This window comes from Engystomops pustulosus, chromosome 1 (assembly GCF_040894005.1).
Source record: "Engystomops pustulosus chromosome 1, aEngPut4.maternal, whole genome shotgun sequence".
NCBI classification, from domain to species: domain Eukaryota; kingdom Metazoa; phylum Chordata; class Amphibia; order Anura; family Leptodactylidae; genus Engystomops; species Engystomops pustulosus.
This window is the reverse complement of record NC_092411.1, coordinates 74,840,096-74,860,097: the sequence shown is the minus strand read 5'-3', so window position 1 is coordinate 74,860,097 and position 20,002 is coordinate 74,840,096. Positions and strand designations below refer to the sequence as shown.

General features: G+C 41.4%; 1 protein-coding gene across 2 annotated transcripts in view; it reads right to left on the bottom strand.

Moving 5' to 3' along the window:
- ADGRD1 (adhesion G protein-coupled receptor D1) overlaps positions 1–20,002 on the bottom strand; it is a 430,427-nt gene that overhangs the window by 354,204 nt on the left and 56,221 nt on the right. For both annotated transcript variants that reach the window (XM_072144407.1, XM_072144408.1), the window contains 3 exons: positions 16,921–17,043; positions 14,559–14,804; positions 11,655–11,909 (listed from right to left, as the gene is read on the bottom strand). In XM_072144407.1, coding sequence (XP_072000508.1) covers positions 11,655–11,909; positions 14,559–14,804; positions 16,921–17,043 — 624 coding nt within the window. The remainder of the gene's footprint in view (positions 1–11,654; positions 11,910–14,558; positions 14,805–16,920; positions 17,044–20,002) is intronic.

Below are 20,002 nucleotides of genomic sequence, written 5' to 3'. Positions count from 1 at the left end.
GATAAGGGGACCATGTATGGAGGCAGTGAACTAGTAGTAGATTAAAGGTGCTGCAGTTAAAACTATGTTAGTTGGATCTTGGCATGGAGCTGGCGCTCCGCTGCCAGGCGAGCTTTCGCCAATCCAAGCCCCTGTCTCTAGGCTACTCCCCAAACAGCACTTCTAAGAACCTTTTGTATAAGATCAAGTGTAATAGCGTTCTTATAAGTTTAGGATATGGCGGGTGAGGGGAATGGAAACAGATGCGCAAGAAGCGCTGAAATAATATTGGTAAATGATAAAAGTTTGCCAGTATCTTTTCTGGATTACACAGCAGGGTGGCGAGAAAGTTAACAAGTTTGATGTGGAATGCCCTGTAATAGCTCTTGGGCGGTGTGCCTTTTATCGGCTAGGCTCAGCAGTTTGAGCACCGCCTGCTGTCGCTTAGCGACGGCACTGCTGCTGTGCCTAGAGCTACCGACTGATGGCGCCATGGCCACGGATGGTAATTCGGAGGAGGAGGAGGTGGAGGAGGGGTGGGAGGAGGAGGAGGTATAGTAGGCCTTTGAGACCTGGACCGAGGTAGGCCCCGCAATCCTCTGCGTCGGCAGTATATCACCAGCCCCAGGGTCAGACTCGGTCCCAGCGTGCACCAAGTTAAGTGTAGTAGCGTTCTTATAAGTTTGGGATATGGCGGGTGAGGGGAATGTAAACAGATGCGCAAGAAGCGCTGAAATAATATTGGTAAATGATAAAAGTTTGCCAGTATATTTTGTGGATAACACAGCAGGGTGGCGACAAAGTTAACAAGATTGTTGTGGAAGCCATGAAAACAACCCAAAATTCTGCCTGACAAAGCTCGTTTGATAAGGGGACTATGTATGGAGGCAGTGAACTAGTAGTAGATTAAAGGTGCTGCAGTTAAAACTATGTTAGTTGGATCTTGGCATGGAGCTGGCGCTCCGCTGCCAGGCGAGCTTTCGCCAATCCAAGCCCGTGTCTCTAGGCTACTCCCCAAACAGCACTTCTAAGAACCTTTTGTATAAGATCAAGTGTAGTAGCGTTCTTATAAGTTTAGGATATGGCGGGTGAGGGGAATGTAAACAGAAGCGCAAGAAGCGCTGAAATAATATTGGTAAATGATAAAAGTTTGCCAGTATATTTTGTGGATAACACAGCTGGGTGGCGACAAAGTTAACAACTTTGATGTGGAATCCATGAAAACAACCCAAATTTCTGCCTGACACACCTCGTTTGATAAAGGGACGATGTATGGAGGCAGCTATATGGACGACTTTTGGAGGAAGCAATGGAGACAACGTGTGGAGGCTGCTATGGAGACAATTTAATTTGGATAGTGCCTGTATGTGGCAGTCCAAAAAAGTTTTCAAACCAGAGGAGCAGGTAGGTGGCCCTCCAGAAAAATGGAATAGATTGAGTGCCTGTATGTGGCAGTCCAAAAAAGTTTTCAAACCAGAGGAGCAGGTAGGTGGCCCTCCAGAAAAATGGAATAGATTGAGTGCCTGTATGTGGCAGTCCAAAAAAGTTTTCAAACCAGAGGAGCAGGTAGGTGGCCCTCCAGAAAAATGGAATAGATTGAGTGCCTGTATGTGGCAGTCCAAAAAAGTTTTCAAACCAGAGGAGCGGGTAGGTGGCCCTCCAGAAAAATGGAATAGATTGAGTGCCTGTATGTGGCAGTCCAAAAAAGTTTTCAAACCAGAGGAGCAGGTAGGTGGCCCTCCAGAAAAATGGAATAGATTGAGTGCCTGTATGTGGCAGTCCAAAAAAGTTTTCAAACCAGAGGAGCAGGTAGGTGGCCCTCCAGAAAAATGGAATAGATTGAGTGCCTGTATGTGGCAGTCCAAAAAAGTTTTCAAACCAGAGGAGCAGGTAGGTGGCCCTCCAGAAAAATGGAATAGATTGAGTGCCTGTATGTGGCAGTGCAAAAAAGTTTTCAAACCAGAGGAGCAGGTAGGTGGCCCTCCAGAAAAATGGAATAGATTGAGTGCCTGTATGTGGCAGTCCAAAAAAGTTTTCAAACCAGAGGAGCAGGTAGGTGGCCCTCCAGAAAAATTGAATAGATTGAGTGCCTGTATGTGGCACTCCCAAAAATTGTTTAAAACAGAGGACCGGGTCGGTGGCCCTCCAGAAAAATTAAATGCATAAAGTACTATAGGTAGAGCCAGTGGGCCCTGTCAAAAAATAGCCAGTTTCCTCTGCTTTACTGTACAAAGAGCAGGAGAAGGAGGAAAATGAGGAGGAGGAGGAGGAGTGGATAAATTATTCAGGTTGAGCTTCCTTCACCTGCTGGAGATTGGAAATTAGGAGAAATCCATGCTTTATTCATCTTGATAAGCGTCAGCCTGTCAGCGCTGTCAGTCGACAGGCGTGTACGCTTATCGGTGATGATGCCACCAGCTGCACTGAAAACCCGCTCGGACAAGACGCTAGCGGCAGGGCAGGCAAGAACCTCCAAGGCGTACAGCGCCAGTTCGTGCCACATGTCCAGCTTTGAAACCCAGTAGTTGTAGGGAGCTGTGTGATCATTTAGGACGATGGTATGGTCAGCTACGTACTCCCTCACCATCTTTCTGTAAAGATCAGCCCTTCTCTGCCGAGACTGGGGACAGGTGACAGTGTCTTGCGGGGGTGACATAAAGCTGGCAAAAGCCTTGTAAAGCGTACCCTTGCCAGTGCTGGACAAGCTGCCTGCTCGCCTACTCTCCCTCGCTACTTGTCCCGCAGAACTACGCACTCTGCCGCTAGCGCTGTCAGAAGGGAAATACTGTTTTAGCTTGTGCACCAGGGCCTGCTGGTATTCATGCATTCTCACACTCCTTTCCTCTCCAGGGATGAGAGTGGAAAGATTTTGCTTGTACCGTGGGTCCAGGAGAGTGAACACCCAGTAATCGGTGCTGGAATAAATTCTTTGAACGCGAGGGTCACGGGATAGGCAGCCTAGCATGAAATCTGCCATATGCGCCAGAGTACCAACGCGTAAGAATTCGCTCCCCTCACTGGCCTGACTGTCCATTTCCTCCTCCTCCAACTCCTCCAATTCCTCTTCTTCTGCCCATACACGCTCAACAGTGAAGGACTCAACAATGGTCCCCTCTTGTGTCTCGCCAACATTCTCCTCCTCTTCCTCCTCCACCTCCACCTCCTCCGATATGCGCTGAGAAACAGACCTAAGGGTGCTTTGGCTACCAACAAGGGAATCTTCTTCCCCCGTCTCTTGTGAGGAGCGCAAAGCTTCCGACTTCATGCTGACCAGAGAGTTTTTCCACAGGCCAAGCAGCGGGATGGTGAGGCTGATGATGGCGGCATCGCCACTGACCATCTGTGTTGACTCCTCAAAGTTACTCAGCACCTGACAGATATCAGACATCCACGTCCACTCCTCATTGTAGACTTGAGGAAGCTGACTGACCTGACTACCAGTTCTGGTGGAAGTTGACATCTGGCAGTCTACAATCGCTCGGCGCTGCTGGTAAACTCTGGATAACATGGTCAGTGTTGAATTCCACCTCGTGGGCACGTCGCACAGCAGTCGGTGAGCGGGCAGTTGGAGGCGGCGCTGCGCTGCCCTAAAAGTGGCAGCATCTGTGCTGGACTTCCTGAAATGCGCACAGATGCGGCGCACCTTCGTGAGCAAATCAGACAGATTGGGGTATGTCTTGAGGAAACGCTGAACTATCAGATTTAACACATGGGCCAGGCATGGCACATGTGTCAGTCTGCCGAGTTGCAGAGCCGCCACCAGGTTACGGCCGTTGTCACACACAACCATGCCTGGCTTCAGGTTCAGCGGTGCCTATAGGGCAGCATCTCCAGGCTTAGCAATCTGGAGATGTGCACATTAAGGGCTTGGGCGTGCGGGTGGGTTGCACTATATTTGCGTTTCCGCTCCAGCGTCTGGGGTATGGAGAGCTGAACGCTGGTGGATGCTGTGAAGGATCGTGGAGGCGACGATGGGGTTTTTGTGGCAGGGTCCTGGGCAGGGGGCTGACTATCAGCTGACACAGGGGAAGGAGCAGTGGTGTGCACGGCCGGAGGTGAACGCGCTTGTTGCCACTGAGTGGGGTGTTTAGCATTCATATGCCTGCGCATACTGGTGGTAGTTAAGCTAGTAGTGGTGGAACCCCTGCTGATCCTGGTTTGGCAAATGTGGCACACCACAGTCCGTCGGTCATCCGGTGTTTCCTTAAAGAACCTCCAGACTTCTGAAAATCTAGCCCTCGCCGCAGGAGCCCTCGCCACGGGAGCTTCACTAGTTGACACATTTGGCGCTGATGCACCAGCTCTGGCCCTGCCTCTCCGTCTGGCCCCACCACTGCCTCTTCCAACCTGTTCTGGTCGAGGACTCTCCTCCGTCTCAGAAGCACTGTGTTCACCCGGCCTCTCAACCCAGCTTGGGTCTGTCACCTCATCATCCTCCGATCCCTCAGTCTGCTCCCCCCTCGGACTTCCTGCCCTGACAACAACTTCCCCACTGTCTGAAAATCGTGTCTCCTCATCGTCGGACACCTCTTTACACACTTCTTCTAGTACGTCAACAAGGTCATCATCACCCACAGACTGCGACTGGTGGAAAACCTGGGCATCGGAAAATTGCTCATCAGCAACCGGACAAGTGGTTTGTGACTGTGGGAAGGGTCCAGAAAACAGTTCCTCAGAGTATGCCGGTTCAAATGGCAAATTTTGCTGGGAGGGGGCAGACTGGGGGGGAGGAGGCTGAGGTGCAGGAGTTGGAGGAGTGCTGATTTCGGTGACATGGGTGGACTGCGTGGAAGACTGACTGGTGGACAAATTGCTCGAAGCATTGTCGGCAATCCACGACATCACCTGTTCGCACTGTTCTGGCCTCAACAGTGCTCTACCACGAGTCCCAGTAACTTCAGACATGAACCTAGGGAGTGTAGCTCTGCGGCGTTCCCCTGCTCCCTCATAAGCAGGTGGTGTCTCACCCCGCCCAGGACCACGGCCTCTGACCCCTGCAGTAGTTAGACGCCCACGTCCCCGCCCTCGTCCTCTACCCCTAGCCCTCGGGTTAAACATTTTGAAAATGAGAGTTATAACTTGAATTTTTTTTTTAACTTTTTTTTTGTTTTTTTGTTTTTTTTTTGTGTTTTTTAGTTTTTAAAACCAAACGATGCTATCCTATTGCTATGGCTATTTTATAGCCAAGTATGAAAGCACACTGCTATGCCAGATGAGATGACGCTGAGTTATGAAAAAAATAAACGTAAAATAAAAAAGGAAATGGCAGACTGTGCCTAATTGAAATACAACCCCGGGCCCTAATAAATTTTCCCACTTCGGTCTTTGCGATGGATATGTGCGTCACTAAAACACAGTGGTCGCAAGTCTGACTCCAAATTGCTCACAATTTGCTAGTAGATGCACTGCAACAACTACAGCCACCAGCAGATCAACCAGAAATCAAATATATATAACGCTACTGTAGGCGTAATTAAGCCGTTTGTATTCTCCTATGGCTATTTTCTAGCCAAGTATTACAGCACACTACTATGCCAGATGAGATGACGCTGAGTTATGAAAAAAATAAACGTAAAATAAAAAAGGAAATGGCAGACTGTGCCTAATTGAAATACAACCCCGAGCCCTAATAAATTTTCCCACTTCAGTCTTTGCGATGGATATGTGCGTCACTAAAACACAGTGGTCGCAAGTCTGACTCCAAATTGCTCACAATTTGCTAGTAGATGCACTGCAACAACTACAGCCACCAGCAGATCAACCAGAAATCAAATATATATAACGCTACTGTAGGCGTAATTAAGCCGTTTGTATTCTCCTATGGCTATTTTCTAGCCAAGTATTACAGCACACTACTATGCCAGATGAGATGGTGCTGAGTTATGAAAAAAATAAACGTAAAATAAAAAAGGAAATGGCAGACTGTGCCTAATTGAAATACAACCCCGGGCCCTAATAAATTTTCCCACTTCGGTCTTTGCGATGGATATGTGCGTCACTAAAACACAGTGGTCGCAAGTCTGACTCCAAATTGCTCACAATTTGCTAGTAGATGCACTGCAACAACTACAGCCACCAGCAGATCAACCAGAAATCAAATATATATAATGCTACTGTAGGCGTAATTAAGCCGTTTGTATTCTCCTATGGCTATTTTCTAGCCAAGTATTACAGCACACTACTATGCCAGATGAGATGACGCTGAGTTATGAAAAAAATAAACGTAAAATAAAAAAGGAAATGGCAGACTGTGCCTAATTGAAATACAACCCCGGGCCCTAATAAATTTTCCCACTTCGGTCTTTGCGATGGATATGTGCGTCAATAAAACACAGTGGTCGCAAGTCTGACTCCAAATTGCTCACAATTTGCTAGTAGATGCACTGCAACAACTACAGCCACCAGCAGATCAACCAGAAATCAAATATATATAACGCTACTGTAGGCGTAATTAAGCCGTTTGTATTCTCCTATGGCTATTTTCTAGCCAAGTATTACAGCACACTACTATGCCAGATGAGATGACGCTGAGTTATGAAAAAAATAAACGTAAAATAAAAAAGGAAATGGCAGACTGTGCCTAATTGAAATACAACCCCGGGCCCTAATAAATTTTCCCACTTCGGTCTTTGCGATGGATATGTGCGTCACTAAAACACAGTGGTCGCAAGTCTGACTCCAAATTGCTCACAATTTGCTAGTAGATGCACTGCAACAACTACAGCCACCAGCAGATCAACCAGAAATCAAATATATATAACGCTACTGTAGGCGTAATTAAGCCGTTTGTATTCTCCTATGGCTATTTTCTAGCCAAGTATTACAGCACACTACTATGCCAGATGAGATGACACTGAGTTATTAAAACAATAAACGTAAAATAAAAAGAAACTGGCAGACTGTGCCTAATTCTACTCAAACCCCTAATAAATTTTCCCACTTTGGTGTTTGAGGTGGATATGTGTGTCAATAAGAGCTAAACACAACGGTAGCAAGTCCCCCTGCAAATTCCTCACAATATGGTACTAGCTGCAAATAAAAAAAAAAAAAAATTATAACGTTATTGTAGCCCTAAGAAGGGCTGTTGGGTTCTTTTAGAATCACTCCTGCCTAACAGTAAGCTAATAGAACACCCTAACGCTTTCCCTGACCAGCAGCAGCTCTCTCCCTAGCGGCATCCAGACAGAGAATGATCCGAGCAGCGCGGGCAGCGGCTAGTCTATCCCAGGGTCACCTGATCTGGCCAGCCAACCACTGCTATCTACGTGTAAGGGTACCACGTCATGCTGGGTGGAGTGCAGAGTCTCCTGGCTTGTGATTGGCTCTGTTTCTGGCCGCCAAAAAGCAAAACGGCGGGAGCTGCCATTTTCTCGAGCGTACTCGTAACAACGAGCAGTTACGAGTACGCTAATGCTCGATCGAGCATCAAGCTCGGACGAGTATGTTCGCTCATCTGTAGTCACCAGCTTTTATCCCATTGTACTACCACCCCCTCAGGTAGGATATGATAGGTATGATATATTTAGCATTTCCTCTTTAATGTTAAATGTCGCCCGTTTATCTATAAAATTAAAAGTCATCACCAAATCAATAAGTTAATGAGCTCAAACAAACTAACAAAAGCCTGAGGTGAGTCACTTTTAGAGGCTGAAGAGGGTGTCTCACTTCATATTCCCATATTGTAGTCTCTGTAGTACCTAGAGCCATACTTTTGCTATCGTATTAAAGACATGGATAAGAGCAGAATCTCATCTTTCACTTCAAATGAAGCTTTTGAGGTACAGAACCAAGGATGCAGGCAACTGAAAAACAAGACAGGAGTATCATTTTTTTTATCTGCAGCCACAATACTATGGGGCAGATTTCTCAAGATGTCTGAAAGTCAGAATATTCCTAGTTGCTCATGGCAACCAATCACAGCTCAGCTTTAAAATATTCATGAGCACTGGTAAGATGAAAGCTGAGATGTGATTGGTTGCCATGGGCAACTCAGAATATTCTGACTTTCAGACAGCTTGATAAATCTGCCCTTATGTGTTTAACTCCCTGTATCTCAGGTTCGGTAGTTCAATGAACCTCAGTCTTGCGATCTGAAAGATGAGATCCTTATATTTAAAATGAAAAAGTCATAGTTATAGGTACTATAGAGACAAATATATGGGCATCTAAATTGATGTGTCACTTTTAGCTTCTAAAAGTGATAAATCTCAAATGGTTCCTCTTCTCATCCCAATTGCAAATAACTTTGGAGACAATTTTTGCCTAGATAAACAAGTGAGTTTGAGCATTAAAAGGGTAATTGTACAAAGGATATATGATACCCTACCTGAGGGTGATGGTAGTGGGGTAAAAGTTGGTGACAGGTTCCCTTTAAAGTGTAATTACCTTTGAAGCAAGTTTTTGTTATTTCAGAAATGAAAATGTTAAGTGATAATAGTAAACTTTGACATATCAAAACAGGTTTCTTATTGTCTATACAAAGCAGACAGATAAGGACACATGATTAACTCTTCCCATATATTTCATTTTAGGCTATCTGCTGACTCTAAAGTTTTAAGTCATTAAAAAGTTTATCAGCTTCTTATCTGTCAGATGTCAGTATGCCTAAAGAAGAGAAAGCTGGCGGTTTTCTTTATGAAATCTGATTTACATGTTTAGTTAAAGGGGTATTCCCATTTCAGCAAATTAATGTTACTGTTTGTTTCATGAAAAGTTCTATAATTTTCAAATATACTTTCTGTATCAATTCCTAATATTTTCTAGATCTCTGCTTGCTGTCCCTCTATAGGAAGCTTCTAAGTTTACTTGCAGTGGACAGAAATCTGACCATGGTCACACAGGTGCACAACTCGTTATATAACAGCTGTGTGTTATAACGAGCCGTGCACCTATGTGACCATGGTCAGATTTCTGTCCACTGGAAGTAAACAATGAAGATATCTATAGAACAAAAGCAAGCGGAGATCTAGAAAACCCATTGGAATTGATACAGAAAGTATATTGGAAAACTGTGTAACTTTCCATTATACAAACAAAAATATTTTTTGCTCAAAAGGGAATACCCCTTTAACGTGTTATCTTTGTACTATGGACAGTATTTTGCTTTATCTAAGAATACACCACTTGCCATTTAGAAATTTAGCTTTAAGTAGTGGAAGGAGATCCCATTCAGAATCTTCTTCTTGCAAAGTGGACAATCCCTTTAACATTGATGAACATTGTCACCCATGAGAATATAATATATAATATTAGAAATATGATATAGTGCATTCTACAAAAATGAATTAACATGTTATTTCATATTCTGGTCTATAAAATTGCTGGTGCTACAAAGGTTAATATTAGCACTGAGAACAATCCTTCTCGTACATGTTTAATAAGTGCCAACAGGAGAGAAGTGCGGAAATTCCTGAATCCTGCGCTGGCTGAACAGTTATCCAGCTGCAAAGAGACATCTGCAGAAGTGCAGCAGTGTGGATACTACTTCCATACTTTCTTTAAAGGGAAAAATATAAGTGTTTTGTAACAATCATATGGTTTCCTTTATATAAGGATTTTCTATTGAGTTGGAACAATAGAATAGACAATCCATATTTCAGACATATGAGATTCTTCCAGTACCTAATATGTTCTATCTCTCTCCATCTTCAACAGTTCATAACATAAATGAAAATATGTTAATACTGTTATTGATCACAGTGTAAGGCTACATTCACACTAACGTATGGGGGACGTATATACGGCCGACATATATACGGCTGATATACGTCCCCCATACACTTCTATGGGCGCATGGCACCCTAGGGGAGCGGTACGGTGCCGCACACGTGCGGCACCGTACCGTTCCGTACCCGGGAAAAAGATAGGACCTGTCCTATCTTTTCCCGTAATACGGCGCCGTGCGCCATAGGTTGCTATGGAGAGGGGCGGGGGTGAGCTGCGCTCACCTCCTCCTCCTCTCCCCGTACACTGCCGTTGCCCGGTACGGTACGGGCGGGCAACGGCAGTGTGAATATAGCCTTACTGCTTTTCTTCTTTTTAAAGGTCTATAACTTAAGTAAGGTTCTTACAAAAAAAGGGGTGAAGGGAGTAAGCAAGTTTAAGGTTCCAGAAATATTCAAACAAGTATACTAAGGGACAAGTAGATGCAGATGCAGGCACAAGATATAAGTAATTACGGATGCAAAAATGGCAAAATATGTCATCTTTAGTACAAAATCCAACTACCGTATACAAAAACCAGCAATAACCAAACCAATGTAAAATGTAATGTAATAAATAGTCTGTTCTATTACACTGCTGCACGGATTCACTGGAGATTGTAGTGTGTATGAGTGCAATTGTACTGTGATTATAAATTCTTTCTCGCACAGATATAAAACAGTGTGCATGACAGGTGCCCTTTAAGTGAAGGCTTCTGTACAACATGTTATCAAAGCTGAAACAGAGGGCTCAATGGTGCTAAATAGATGACCTGTAAAGTGCCATTCAGAAAGGCAGCAGCCACTTCATACCTCAGATACTGTATTTATTGTGAGCCACAACTGGAGATCCTACGTCATATTACCAAGGAACTCTGACCGATTCTGCATAAAGATACAAGACTAAAAGAAACATTCACAGTCCCTGCTCTCCGGCAACCACCAAACCTCAAACAACTTGTTGTCTGGAATGCCCTGAGTCCCCCATCAGAAAATAGAACCTCATCCTGCCTACAAAACAGGTACAGATTGTTCACAAGCCAGAGCTCTCTTCTCACCCCTCACAGGTTTTAAGTCTGTTTATTGCCATCCTGTCATAAATAAGATGTCCCTGTATAGATCAATCTGTTGTTTTAGAGGGTTTTTTAATATCATTTGATGATCCCTGCCTAGTGTGTTTAAAATGCTGTGAATTTTCTGTGTCATGCATAACATCATGTCTGACGAAGAGAACTAGTATTCTCCAAAGCTCACCATCAAATATACTCAATTAGCCTCAAAAAGGAATCGCCTGATTTCTTAACTCTTCTACTGCTCTCCATGGCTAACACAGTACAAATCTACACTACTAGTAAAGTATCTAAAAGCCTTCTAAGCTCCATCAAGCTCAGACTAATGATTAACACTTTCCAACTCAGAGCATATTAAACTTGAGAAATCAGCTCTCCAAGGAGATTACAGATGATCTGCAGACTGTCTGTAAACAGTTAAATAAAATAAGCTGATTTACACAATCTGCTTAGGACAAGGTAACATATTTCTATAATAAAGTATATAGCAAAGTTGATTATAGTCAAAATGTCATTTTAATTTCATTTTCATTTAAGCTGCTAATTAAAACCAAAGGGATATCCTCAGTTCCTTTCTTGTCTACATTGGAGGGATCTTATAGAAATAAAGTTATGGCACATCCCATCATTTTATGCCCTGCATTTCTATGATGGCAACAACCTATTATTGTTGTACAATAATTTATTCTTGTCTCTGTAGTAAGAAGTTGAAGGTCAACTAATGTTCATGTTATTTTGATGTCCCAATCAAAAGAATTATAGATAATAACATGTAAGCCATCCTAATCTAAATGTAATTTATTCTAAGCAACTAAGGTCTATGTTAACATAAGTAATTTAATGTATGAATATACATGTAATCAAGAAGCGACATACATTGATGTTGCTTACCAAAATAACATACCAGTGGCAGCTGTAAAATACTGGTGGATCTCAAGTGGATTGAGCGCTCTCTCCCATATGATGAACTCATCGAAGGCTCCATTCACATAGTGTTTTGAAAGATCGCTGTTTGTTCCAACAACTAAACTGTCGTTATTGTCTCCGTAACTTTGGGAGACCTGACCACTGGAATCACTTGCATTAAACGTGCCATTGACATAAACCTTCAGACCTTCACTTAAAGTCCAAGTAAACAGAACATGTGTCCAAAATAGACCTGAAAAACAAATTAACAAAGCAACTCCAGATACTGTTGCAAAAAATGAATCACCACAGCTCACTCTTCCTGTGTGATGTGGTCCATGTTGGCTGCAGTATGCTGCAGGAGAATCCTGCTTGGACCATAGGAAATAATTCCAGATACAAAACAAAGAGTCTCTCAGTACTGTGGTTAAAATTTCACATTTTATTTGAAGCTATTAAAATGGTATGTCCTGACACACATAATTCCATAGCTGACCCGTTTCTGGCGTAAAATGGTCGTTAATCTCAGCATGCTATTGGAGCCAACTAGAATTCCCTATTTAAAAGTGGTGTAAGCTATAGATTGGGGTTGATCTAGTCACTGAGGCTGCCATTGTTAACAAAAATGGATGGGGCTATTAACTTCTGGATCTATAGCATGTACTGCTTCACTTACACTGAAACTAATCAGAATTCTGAGTAAGTTGAATATAATAAACTGATACGGTATAATTAAACCCATGTGCAGAAATCTGCAGTTATCCACTCTCAAGAATATATATATATATATATATATATATATATATATATATATATATATATACGGATTTGGTTAGTATACTTAAGGGCTACATTCTGCTTGACTACATCCAAATCTACTTCAACGTATATAAAGAGATAGCAAATGTTTTTTAATCGCCAGTTTAACTCTCATTTACGGCAATAGCCGATACTTGTCCTTCAGCTTTACTTCAGTAATAATGGGTATTTTTTTTACTATTTTTTAATGTCAACCTTTGCAAAGTAATAAAGTAGAGAATACAGTACTATTTCCAGACTTGGAAACTGTTCTGGTTCCTGAGCAGTCACAATGACTATTCACAATTCATACTTTATTGTATTTTTCTGACTATACGCTTCACATTCTGTCTGGAAAAGGATTGTGATGAAATGTTTGAATGTCTAATAGACTTAATGGCATGGCAGTGAGAAAGAAGGCATATATGCCTGAAATAGCTAAGATGGTAACAACCAATATACATGTATGTGATGATTGAAGAATTAACATTTCACACATACACAGGAATCTATCTCTCATCTAGTACTGGATGTGCACTTTGATAACATCTAAGACGTCTTTTCAGACAAAGGGGATCTCCATAAAAGTGATCACTGTTAAAGGGGTATTCCAGGAATCAGCATAATTCATATGCAAATGCATACTCAAAATATAAGCTAATATGTAATTAGTTGTTATTTAAAATTTTGCTCCCCTTAAATGATGATGACATACACTGTAATGAAGAATTAAAATGCTACTGGCCCTTTAATCAGTCCATTGATTTCCTTCGGGCGGTCCGTCGCAGAACAGAAGATGGTCGCCGGTCACATGTCCACATCACATGTCCTGCACCTGCCTGGGCAGGTCATGTGATCACCACTATGTTTGGCTATAGTCAGTTGGTTGCAGTGCATCCAGTATAGCCAGTGTTGTGGTGATGGCAGTTACACATCATTACTATGGTAACAGAGCAAGAAAACCTGTTACATCATCACTAGGAGCAGAGCCTGAGAGGTAGGAGGAGTTACTGAGAACTAAAGGATCATGGGACTTGTATTTTCCAGTGGCGGCCATCTTGTGATAACTCCACCTACTTTAGAGAGGACATAAAATGTTGTGAATCATAAAATCAAACTATTTAAGCTCTGTTTTGTGACTAATAACATTGAGTATTGTTGTATTCATTTATTTATATCATCATGGGTTTTTGTGTCAGACATTCATATTCCCGAAATACCCCTTTAACTAAAATATGTAATACAACCAGGGATAGATCTTCCACCTGAAGGGGGTCCAAAAGTAGTTGTGTTCTCTCTAAAGTAAAATACATGTGTTCTATTCTGCACTGGATTTATCAAAGTGTCTGCTGTTGCTGGATAAATATGGCTAAGGGCCAGTTCACATCTCAGTTATTTCAGCAGTTTTTTGCCTCAGCCTATGTTTACATGCAGTGTATGAACTGTGTTTTGAAATGCAATTCATAGGCTGTGGACGGGGAAGGGGCTTGGCCCAATCACAGATGAACAACTCTGTGTAGCCTTCACAACTAGTTTTGGGGTTGTTGGGGTTTTATGACAAAGTCCTTTTGAGAAACTCCAAACCCCCTTTATAAGGTAACACATAAAGTTTTATAAAAGTTCATAACAATTGTCTAAATCCTTTTATAAATATCACACAATGCAATTTGGGCATTTCTATTGAATATATATATTACCAGTGATCATAAGGGTCTCACAACTGGAATCCCCACTTATTATGAGAAGGAGACCCCCAGCTCTTCAGAGAATGGACATACTCACTAATGGGGGAGTGGCAGTACAAGCATGCAGCCGGTCCCTCCTTTCACTGTCAATGGGAGTGGTCAGAGATAGTTGTGCTATAATTCCTATACAATAGAATGGAGCGGCAGGGAGAATGCTCATCCTGTCATTTCACCCATTAACGAGAACAACTCCCACTCTCATGATCAGTCAGACCACCACCGATCAGCTAGTTATCGCCTATCCGGTGAATAGGGAATAACAAATAATTCCGAAAACCCTTTTAAGTACTGGATCATTTACATGCATATCAGCAAATCAAATTTAGTTTTACACAACATGTACTATAGGTTATCAGTACCTGGGGCTTTAATGCTGGCTTTCCACACCTTTGAGTCACCGCGAGTGTAAACTTCCACATAACCATCATGTTCGTTAGAATAGATTTCAAACCCATGAGAAGTTACTTTTTTACCATAGGCCTGTGCTTGTCGGCCACCATGGCCTCCATTCTGAGAAGGTAAATTCTGATTATTGTGGCTGTTAGTATCCTGTTGTTTCTTTTGTGATTGGTCCTGAATTTTCCAAAAAAATGAGAACGAGACACCTGGTTTTGAAGGAAAAAGAATATTTTAAACAAATAAATGCAACTATATGTTCCCCAAAAACATGTATGTATACCTTGTATACCTAAAAAATTATTTTTTTTTGCAAAACTGCAGGTGTCATGTATCTTTAGTTAGGACATTTTTGTGTGTCTTTCTTTGCTTTTTCTGTATTTTGGACTTATTTCAATTCATCTTAGTGGTGATATCTCAGGTAGCTGAGTCTGTGGGTTTTTGCGATTTTTTAATTAAAAGGTCTTACAAAAGTCTCATGCTCTTGTGCAACCCCTTTTTAAGTTCTTCCTACACCTGATGGGGACTGAACTTTATTTCCACCTTTTTAACAACAATCTGTGCCAAAATTGTGACTTTTTCTTACTTTAACATCTGGATTTATATTTCAGGAGCAACACTGAAAAATCCTTGCATGGATAACATTGCTCGGCGAGTGGAAAAGTCACAAATTGCGGCACAAATATACAAATGTGTCAAAAAAGATGCAACTATAGAAGAAAAAAAGAGAATCCTAAGATAAATGACCCCCTGTGTATGGTATAAAACCATAGTCCCTCTCAGGTGAATGAGGTAGTAGAAAGTGGCAAGATAGGAAAAAGAGAAAGCGCTAATAGTGTGACATCTTTGAGAATGAATTCAAACGTAAGGGTAAAGTTGTGCTCACTGTGTCTAGTTGTGCTTGGGATAGACACAACACTATTCAAATAGATGTCTACTGGTGCTGCCTCCAGATAGAGATCTCCTGTGTCACGTCGCCACACGATACAGGATATATAAGTACTGTTTTTTTAGGGGTGGTCTAATTGATTGGCGCACTGAGAGGTAGAGATTAAGATTTTTTTATTATTATAGAATAGTAGGTCTTCAAATCGTGTGAATGCAAGAAGAGTTCTGATTGTCTCCTCTGAGTGCGCCATTCAATTAGACCACCCTCAAAAAAACAGTACTCTCAGGTGAATGGGATCGCCACACTGAATTGTTAGGCAATGACCCTACAAAATGTACGTAGTGTAGCTGTGCCTTGTAAGGGAATTCCAGCACTAACTGTACTCTTGTTAGCAGAGCTGGGAAATGGTAAAGACAAATAATGATTGTCCATCATCTAACAAATATGGCTTACATCCATATGCTGGAATAACCAATATGGTCAGGGGTTTCCTCATCAAAACAACTTTAATAATTGTATGATATGGAAGTGATATAACTTCCTAATTTCTATTATTTTTAGTTGTAGCAAATTCTAAAGATCCTCAATTTTAGTGAATTAAAATAATCTTATCTGCAAGACCATCCTGACCCAGCTCTTCTCACAAAAGTGAGGCAATCAGGCTGGAGTCCAGAATTACATAAAAGATGAGTGTTCTTAGCAGGCGGACTGAGGAATAGGAATAGATTGCAAATATGCTGTGGATTTTCTGTCTTCCACACCAACGTTGCTTTTTGAAGTGTGCTAGCTGTTGTTTCAACCATTGGGACACATCCCCATGTATCTCCATGGGCTCACATGACCATGGTTTCCATGCTCCTCTGTAAGAGTTATAACTCAGATCATCTTCCTGCTCCCTATTCTGTTGTCACCGCTGCATGGGCCAGTGCCTGGTTCATTGTTTACGCACTGGCATTACACATATTTGTGTTCAGGTAGCCTTAGGTGCAAAAAATCTACAGAAGAAACTGACCTATGTAGATTTTATGCAAGTTTTCACATCAGTATTCACCCTCTGCAATGCAAATGGTGAAGACACACAGGACTGTGTTACTGCTGTGAATGCAGGGCAGATTATACACAATTAATAATATTCTGCAAAAAAAATGCATATGCTTGGAATGTAAAATCTGCTGTAAAGATCATTGAAAGGACATCTACAATCAGAATCGAGCAGGATAAACCAGGGACACTTACTCATAGGTTCAAGAAACGTGACTGTTGTCATCTTCTTGTATTTGTTATCCATGAGCTCCTTCATTCTAAAATCAACTTTCAAAAAACTATTCTAATGAGCCTGAAGGGCTACCCTAGTCCTTTTCTGATATGGCTTTCCATGTTTTTACACTGCCCCCCCCCCCCTTGCATTATATATGTTAAAATATTACAGTACTAACCTTCTGGTCCACATATACTTGGATCACTAATACAAGAGTTTTTAGAACTTCCAAAGTATAAGAGAGTAACTCCTTTCTGCTCATTAAGGACAATTCCATGGTTGACTGTTCCCTCTACAATATCTGAGAAGAAAGCAGAGACATTCAGTCAACATGAAACAAATACTATTTCAATACATCACATAATATGTATCTGCCTGGTGTAATATGCAGGCATAATACCAACACACATAAAGGCATGAAATAATCATTATTTATCTCCCCGCAACAATAAAGTACAATGTACTGATGAATGACATCCACATATTGACTGCCTTACACAGAATGAGACACAATACCCGACTGCAGATGTAGGAAGCGACAAGATGTGGTGCATTTTACATGTGCAATGCATTAATATTCATCCATATTTATTGACTTTTTTTATCTGTTTGCCAATAAATCCATCCATCTGTTTTCCCTTCAGGTTGTGCAAATGCAAATCCGCCACCTTCGGCATTGATAATATCCGTTTCCTATTATGCAGTTTGTTTGTAGCTGTAGATGTTTAGAAGGAAAGCTTCATCTCATGCAAATTATCTGTGTAATCAATTTGTGGAATTAAATTGAACTTTCTTTCAATCTTTTGAAAAGTCATTTAGATACAAGTTGCTACATATGAAATGGATATTCTCCCAGAACCTTACAGCTCCTGCCTGACAAAATCTAATAGGGACAGTTTTCCAATTTAATATTTCATTACAGTTATTAATATTTAGTAACCCTGCATCATTGCCTTTTCTCTGAATAGGGAATAATGTTCCACAATTTAACTCCTTTCTGAGCAATCATCATATAAAATATAGAAATATTTGCCAAGTGTAGTACAAAAGCACTTTTGGATGACCACCCTAAATTGCATTCAAAAGTAGTCATCTAAGGACCCTTTCATATGAGCATTTCAGAAAGAGTCAGTTTGGTTACATTTTAGTCCTAATGCTATCTAACCACCTGTATTTGTAGTCCTGGGCAGCATGCGTTGCGAGTGTGATGCAAGTTCATGGTATCACACTCGCAAGTGTGGAACGGGCCTAATAGTGTCAGATTTTAACAGGCTTTCTTAGGCTCAGTTCACACCATCGTCGGGATTTCCGTTTCTAGTTTCCACTTGAAAAGTAAAAAATGGAAATTGAACGGATCCGTTTTAAATACCATCAAAATCAATGTAAAATGTTATGTCATACACTCTCATCAGTGATCTGTAGTTCTTCAGTTTTTTTCAATGAAAAAATTACGGAGCTTGCAGTACTTTTTTTCCACCGCCTGTAAATGGGATATCCAGATATTTTTACAATTACATAAATGTGGAAAAAGTCATGTTTGCTCGTGGGAAGTGTCAGTATGGGTGTGGTAGAGGATCTGTTAGGTAAGTATGACTTTGTTATACAATTACAGTATTCTATGTCATCCTAAGCCCATTGGAAGGAGCTAGAAGATCCCTTTAAGCTCCTTGAAGATGTATTGTCTTGTGGTGTATTGTGATCTCAATATCATGAATAGTAAGGTACATACATATACGCAGGTATACCTAGCTTTACAGAGGACCTGTGACCTCTTCTGACATCTATGTTTTAGTAAATGAGATACTTTCATTCCCTATGGAATAAAAGTTGTTGGACATTTTTATGTTACACTATTGGGGGCATCACCAATCAGTTTGTCACTGTCAGCACTAATTGGATAAGTGTCTACTTATACGTGATTATAGGTGGCCATTGGGCCACAATGATAAATGTGTCTAACTTCAGGAGTAGTAGGAGTACTGCTACTGTCCAGCTCCAGGACATTGTATGTGATGGTGCATTCAGTGTCCCTATGTTTGTAATGTAAGATCTTGTTTTGCAGCCGAACGAAAATGGACAACAGGGGTCAACATCCATTTAGAAGCCTAATAAATGAAGGAGTTTGAAGGGGGTTCATGAGTAATGTTGTCATGGTTCTTGGTTCTGAATGACAAATAAGTTCTAAAAATGTTATATTACAGTTAAATACAGCTGTTGTATAATGTTTTAGTAAGTTAAATGTAAGTAAATACAGAATCAGGTGAAGAAGGATATACTTTAAATACACCCTTACATAGTTGTCCCATAAAGAAATTTAGCCCATGGCTTTCTAATAGCATCCAATAAAGGCAGAGGTATATGTAGAAAAGTGGCATAAGTAGAGTTGAAAAAAAATGTGCATAGACCCTGTGGATTTCCCAGCCGCGAGCATGAGCCGGTTGCCCGAGCCACAAAAGTTAGAGCAGGACTTACTTATTCTTGTCTGAATTTGTGGCTCAGGCAGTCTGTTTCTATTGATGATGACAGTCGGTGCACAGGACTGTTGTTTGCTACCCAAAGTACTGCACATGTGTGCAGGATGGTTAACAATATTGTGCCTTATGTTCAGAGCCCAGTCACTGCTCCTGAATGTTTATTCTTTAGATATGATTTCATTTTAATTTACATGTAATGGGAGTATTTGTTGTATTTTATGCAGCCTGGGTTTTGTGCACTGGCTTCTAAAAACTCCCTCTTTAGTCCTGATATCCAAATATTTAAAACTGTACCCCTATAAAGTTTAGTTTTATAAAGTGAAACAATATCAGGCTAACTTTTTGTCTGCAAAGGACTGAGAACGTAATGAATGACGAATGATGTCATCTGCAATGTACCGGAGAGTGAAGCCAGACAGTTGTTTACAAAGCGTTAAGCCGTTTTTTCTTAGGAAAGTCTGATTTGTAAATGTGTGGAACATCAATCCAGATGAGTGACATTCAGCTGATCCATACATGGCTGCTCGTAATTACGTCCAGGGAAGCTGAAGCTCAGGCGATGGCTTTTTTATGCAGTAAATAAATATTTTACTTTGTTCTCACTTGTCAGGGTAGGAAAACTGTTTGACAGAGTGAAGACACACTGATGTGTGCTGTTTAATACCTACCCTGCCTGCCTCCAAATGTCACCGCAAAGCTGTACTAGAATAAAAACTAACATTTGGGGTTTTTCAATCACTTCAGATTTCTCTTGAGTATAGCTTGCATTGATGCCTTTTTTCTATT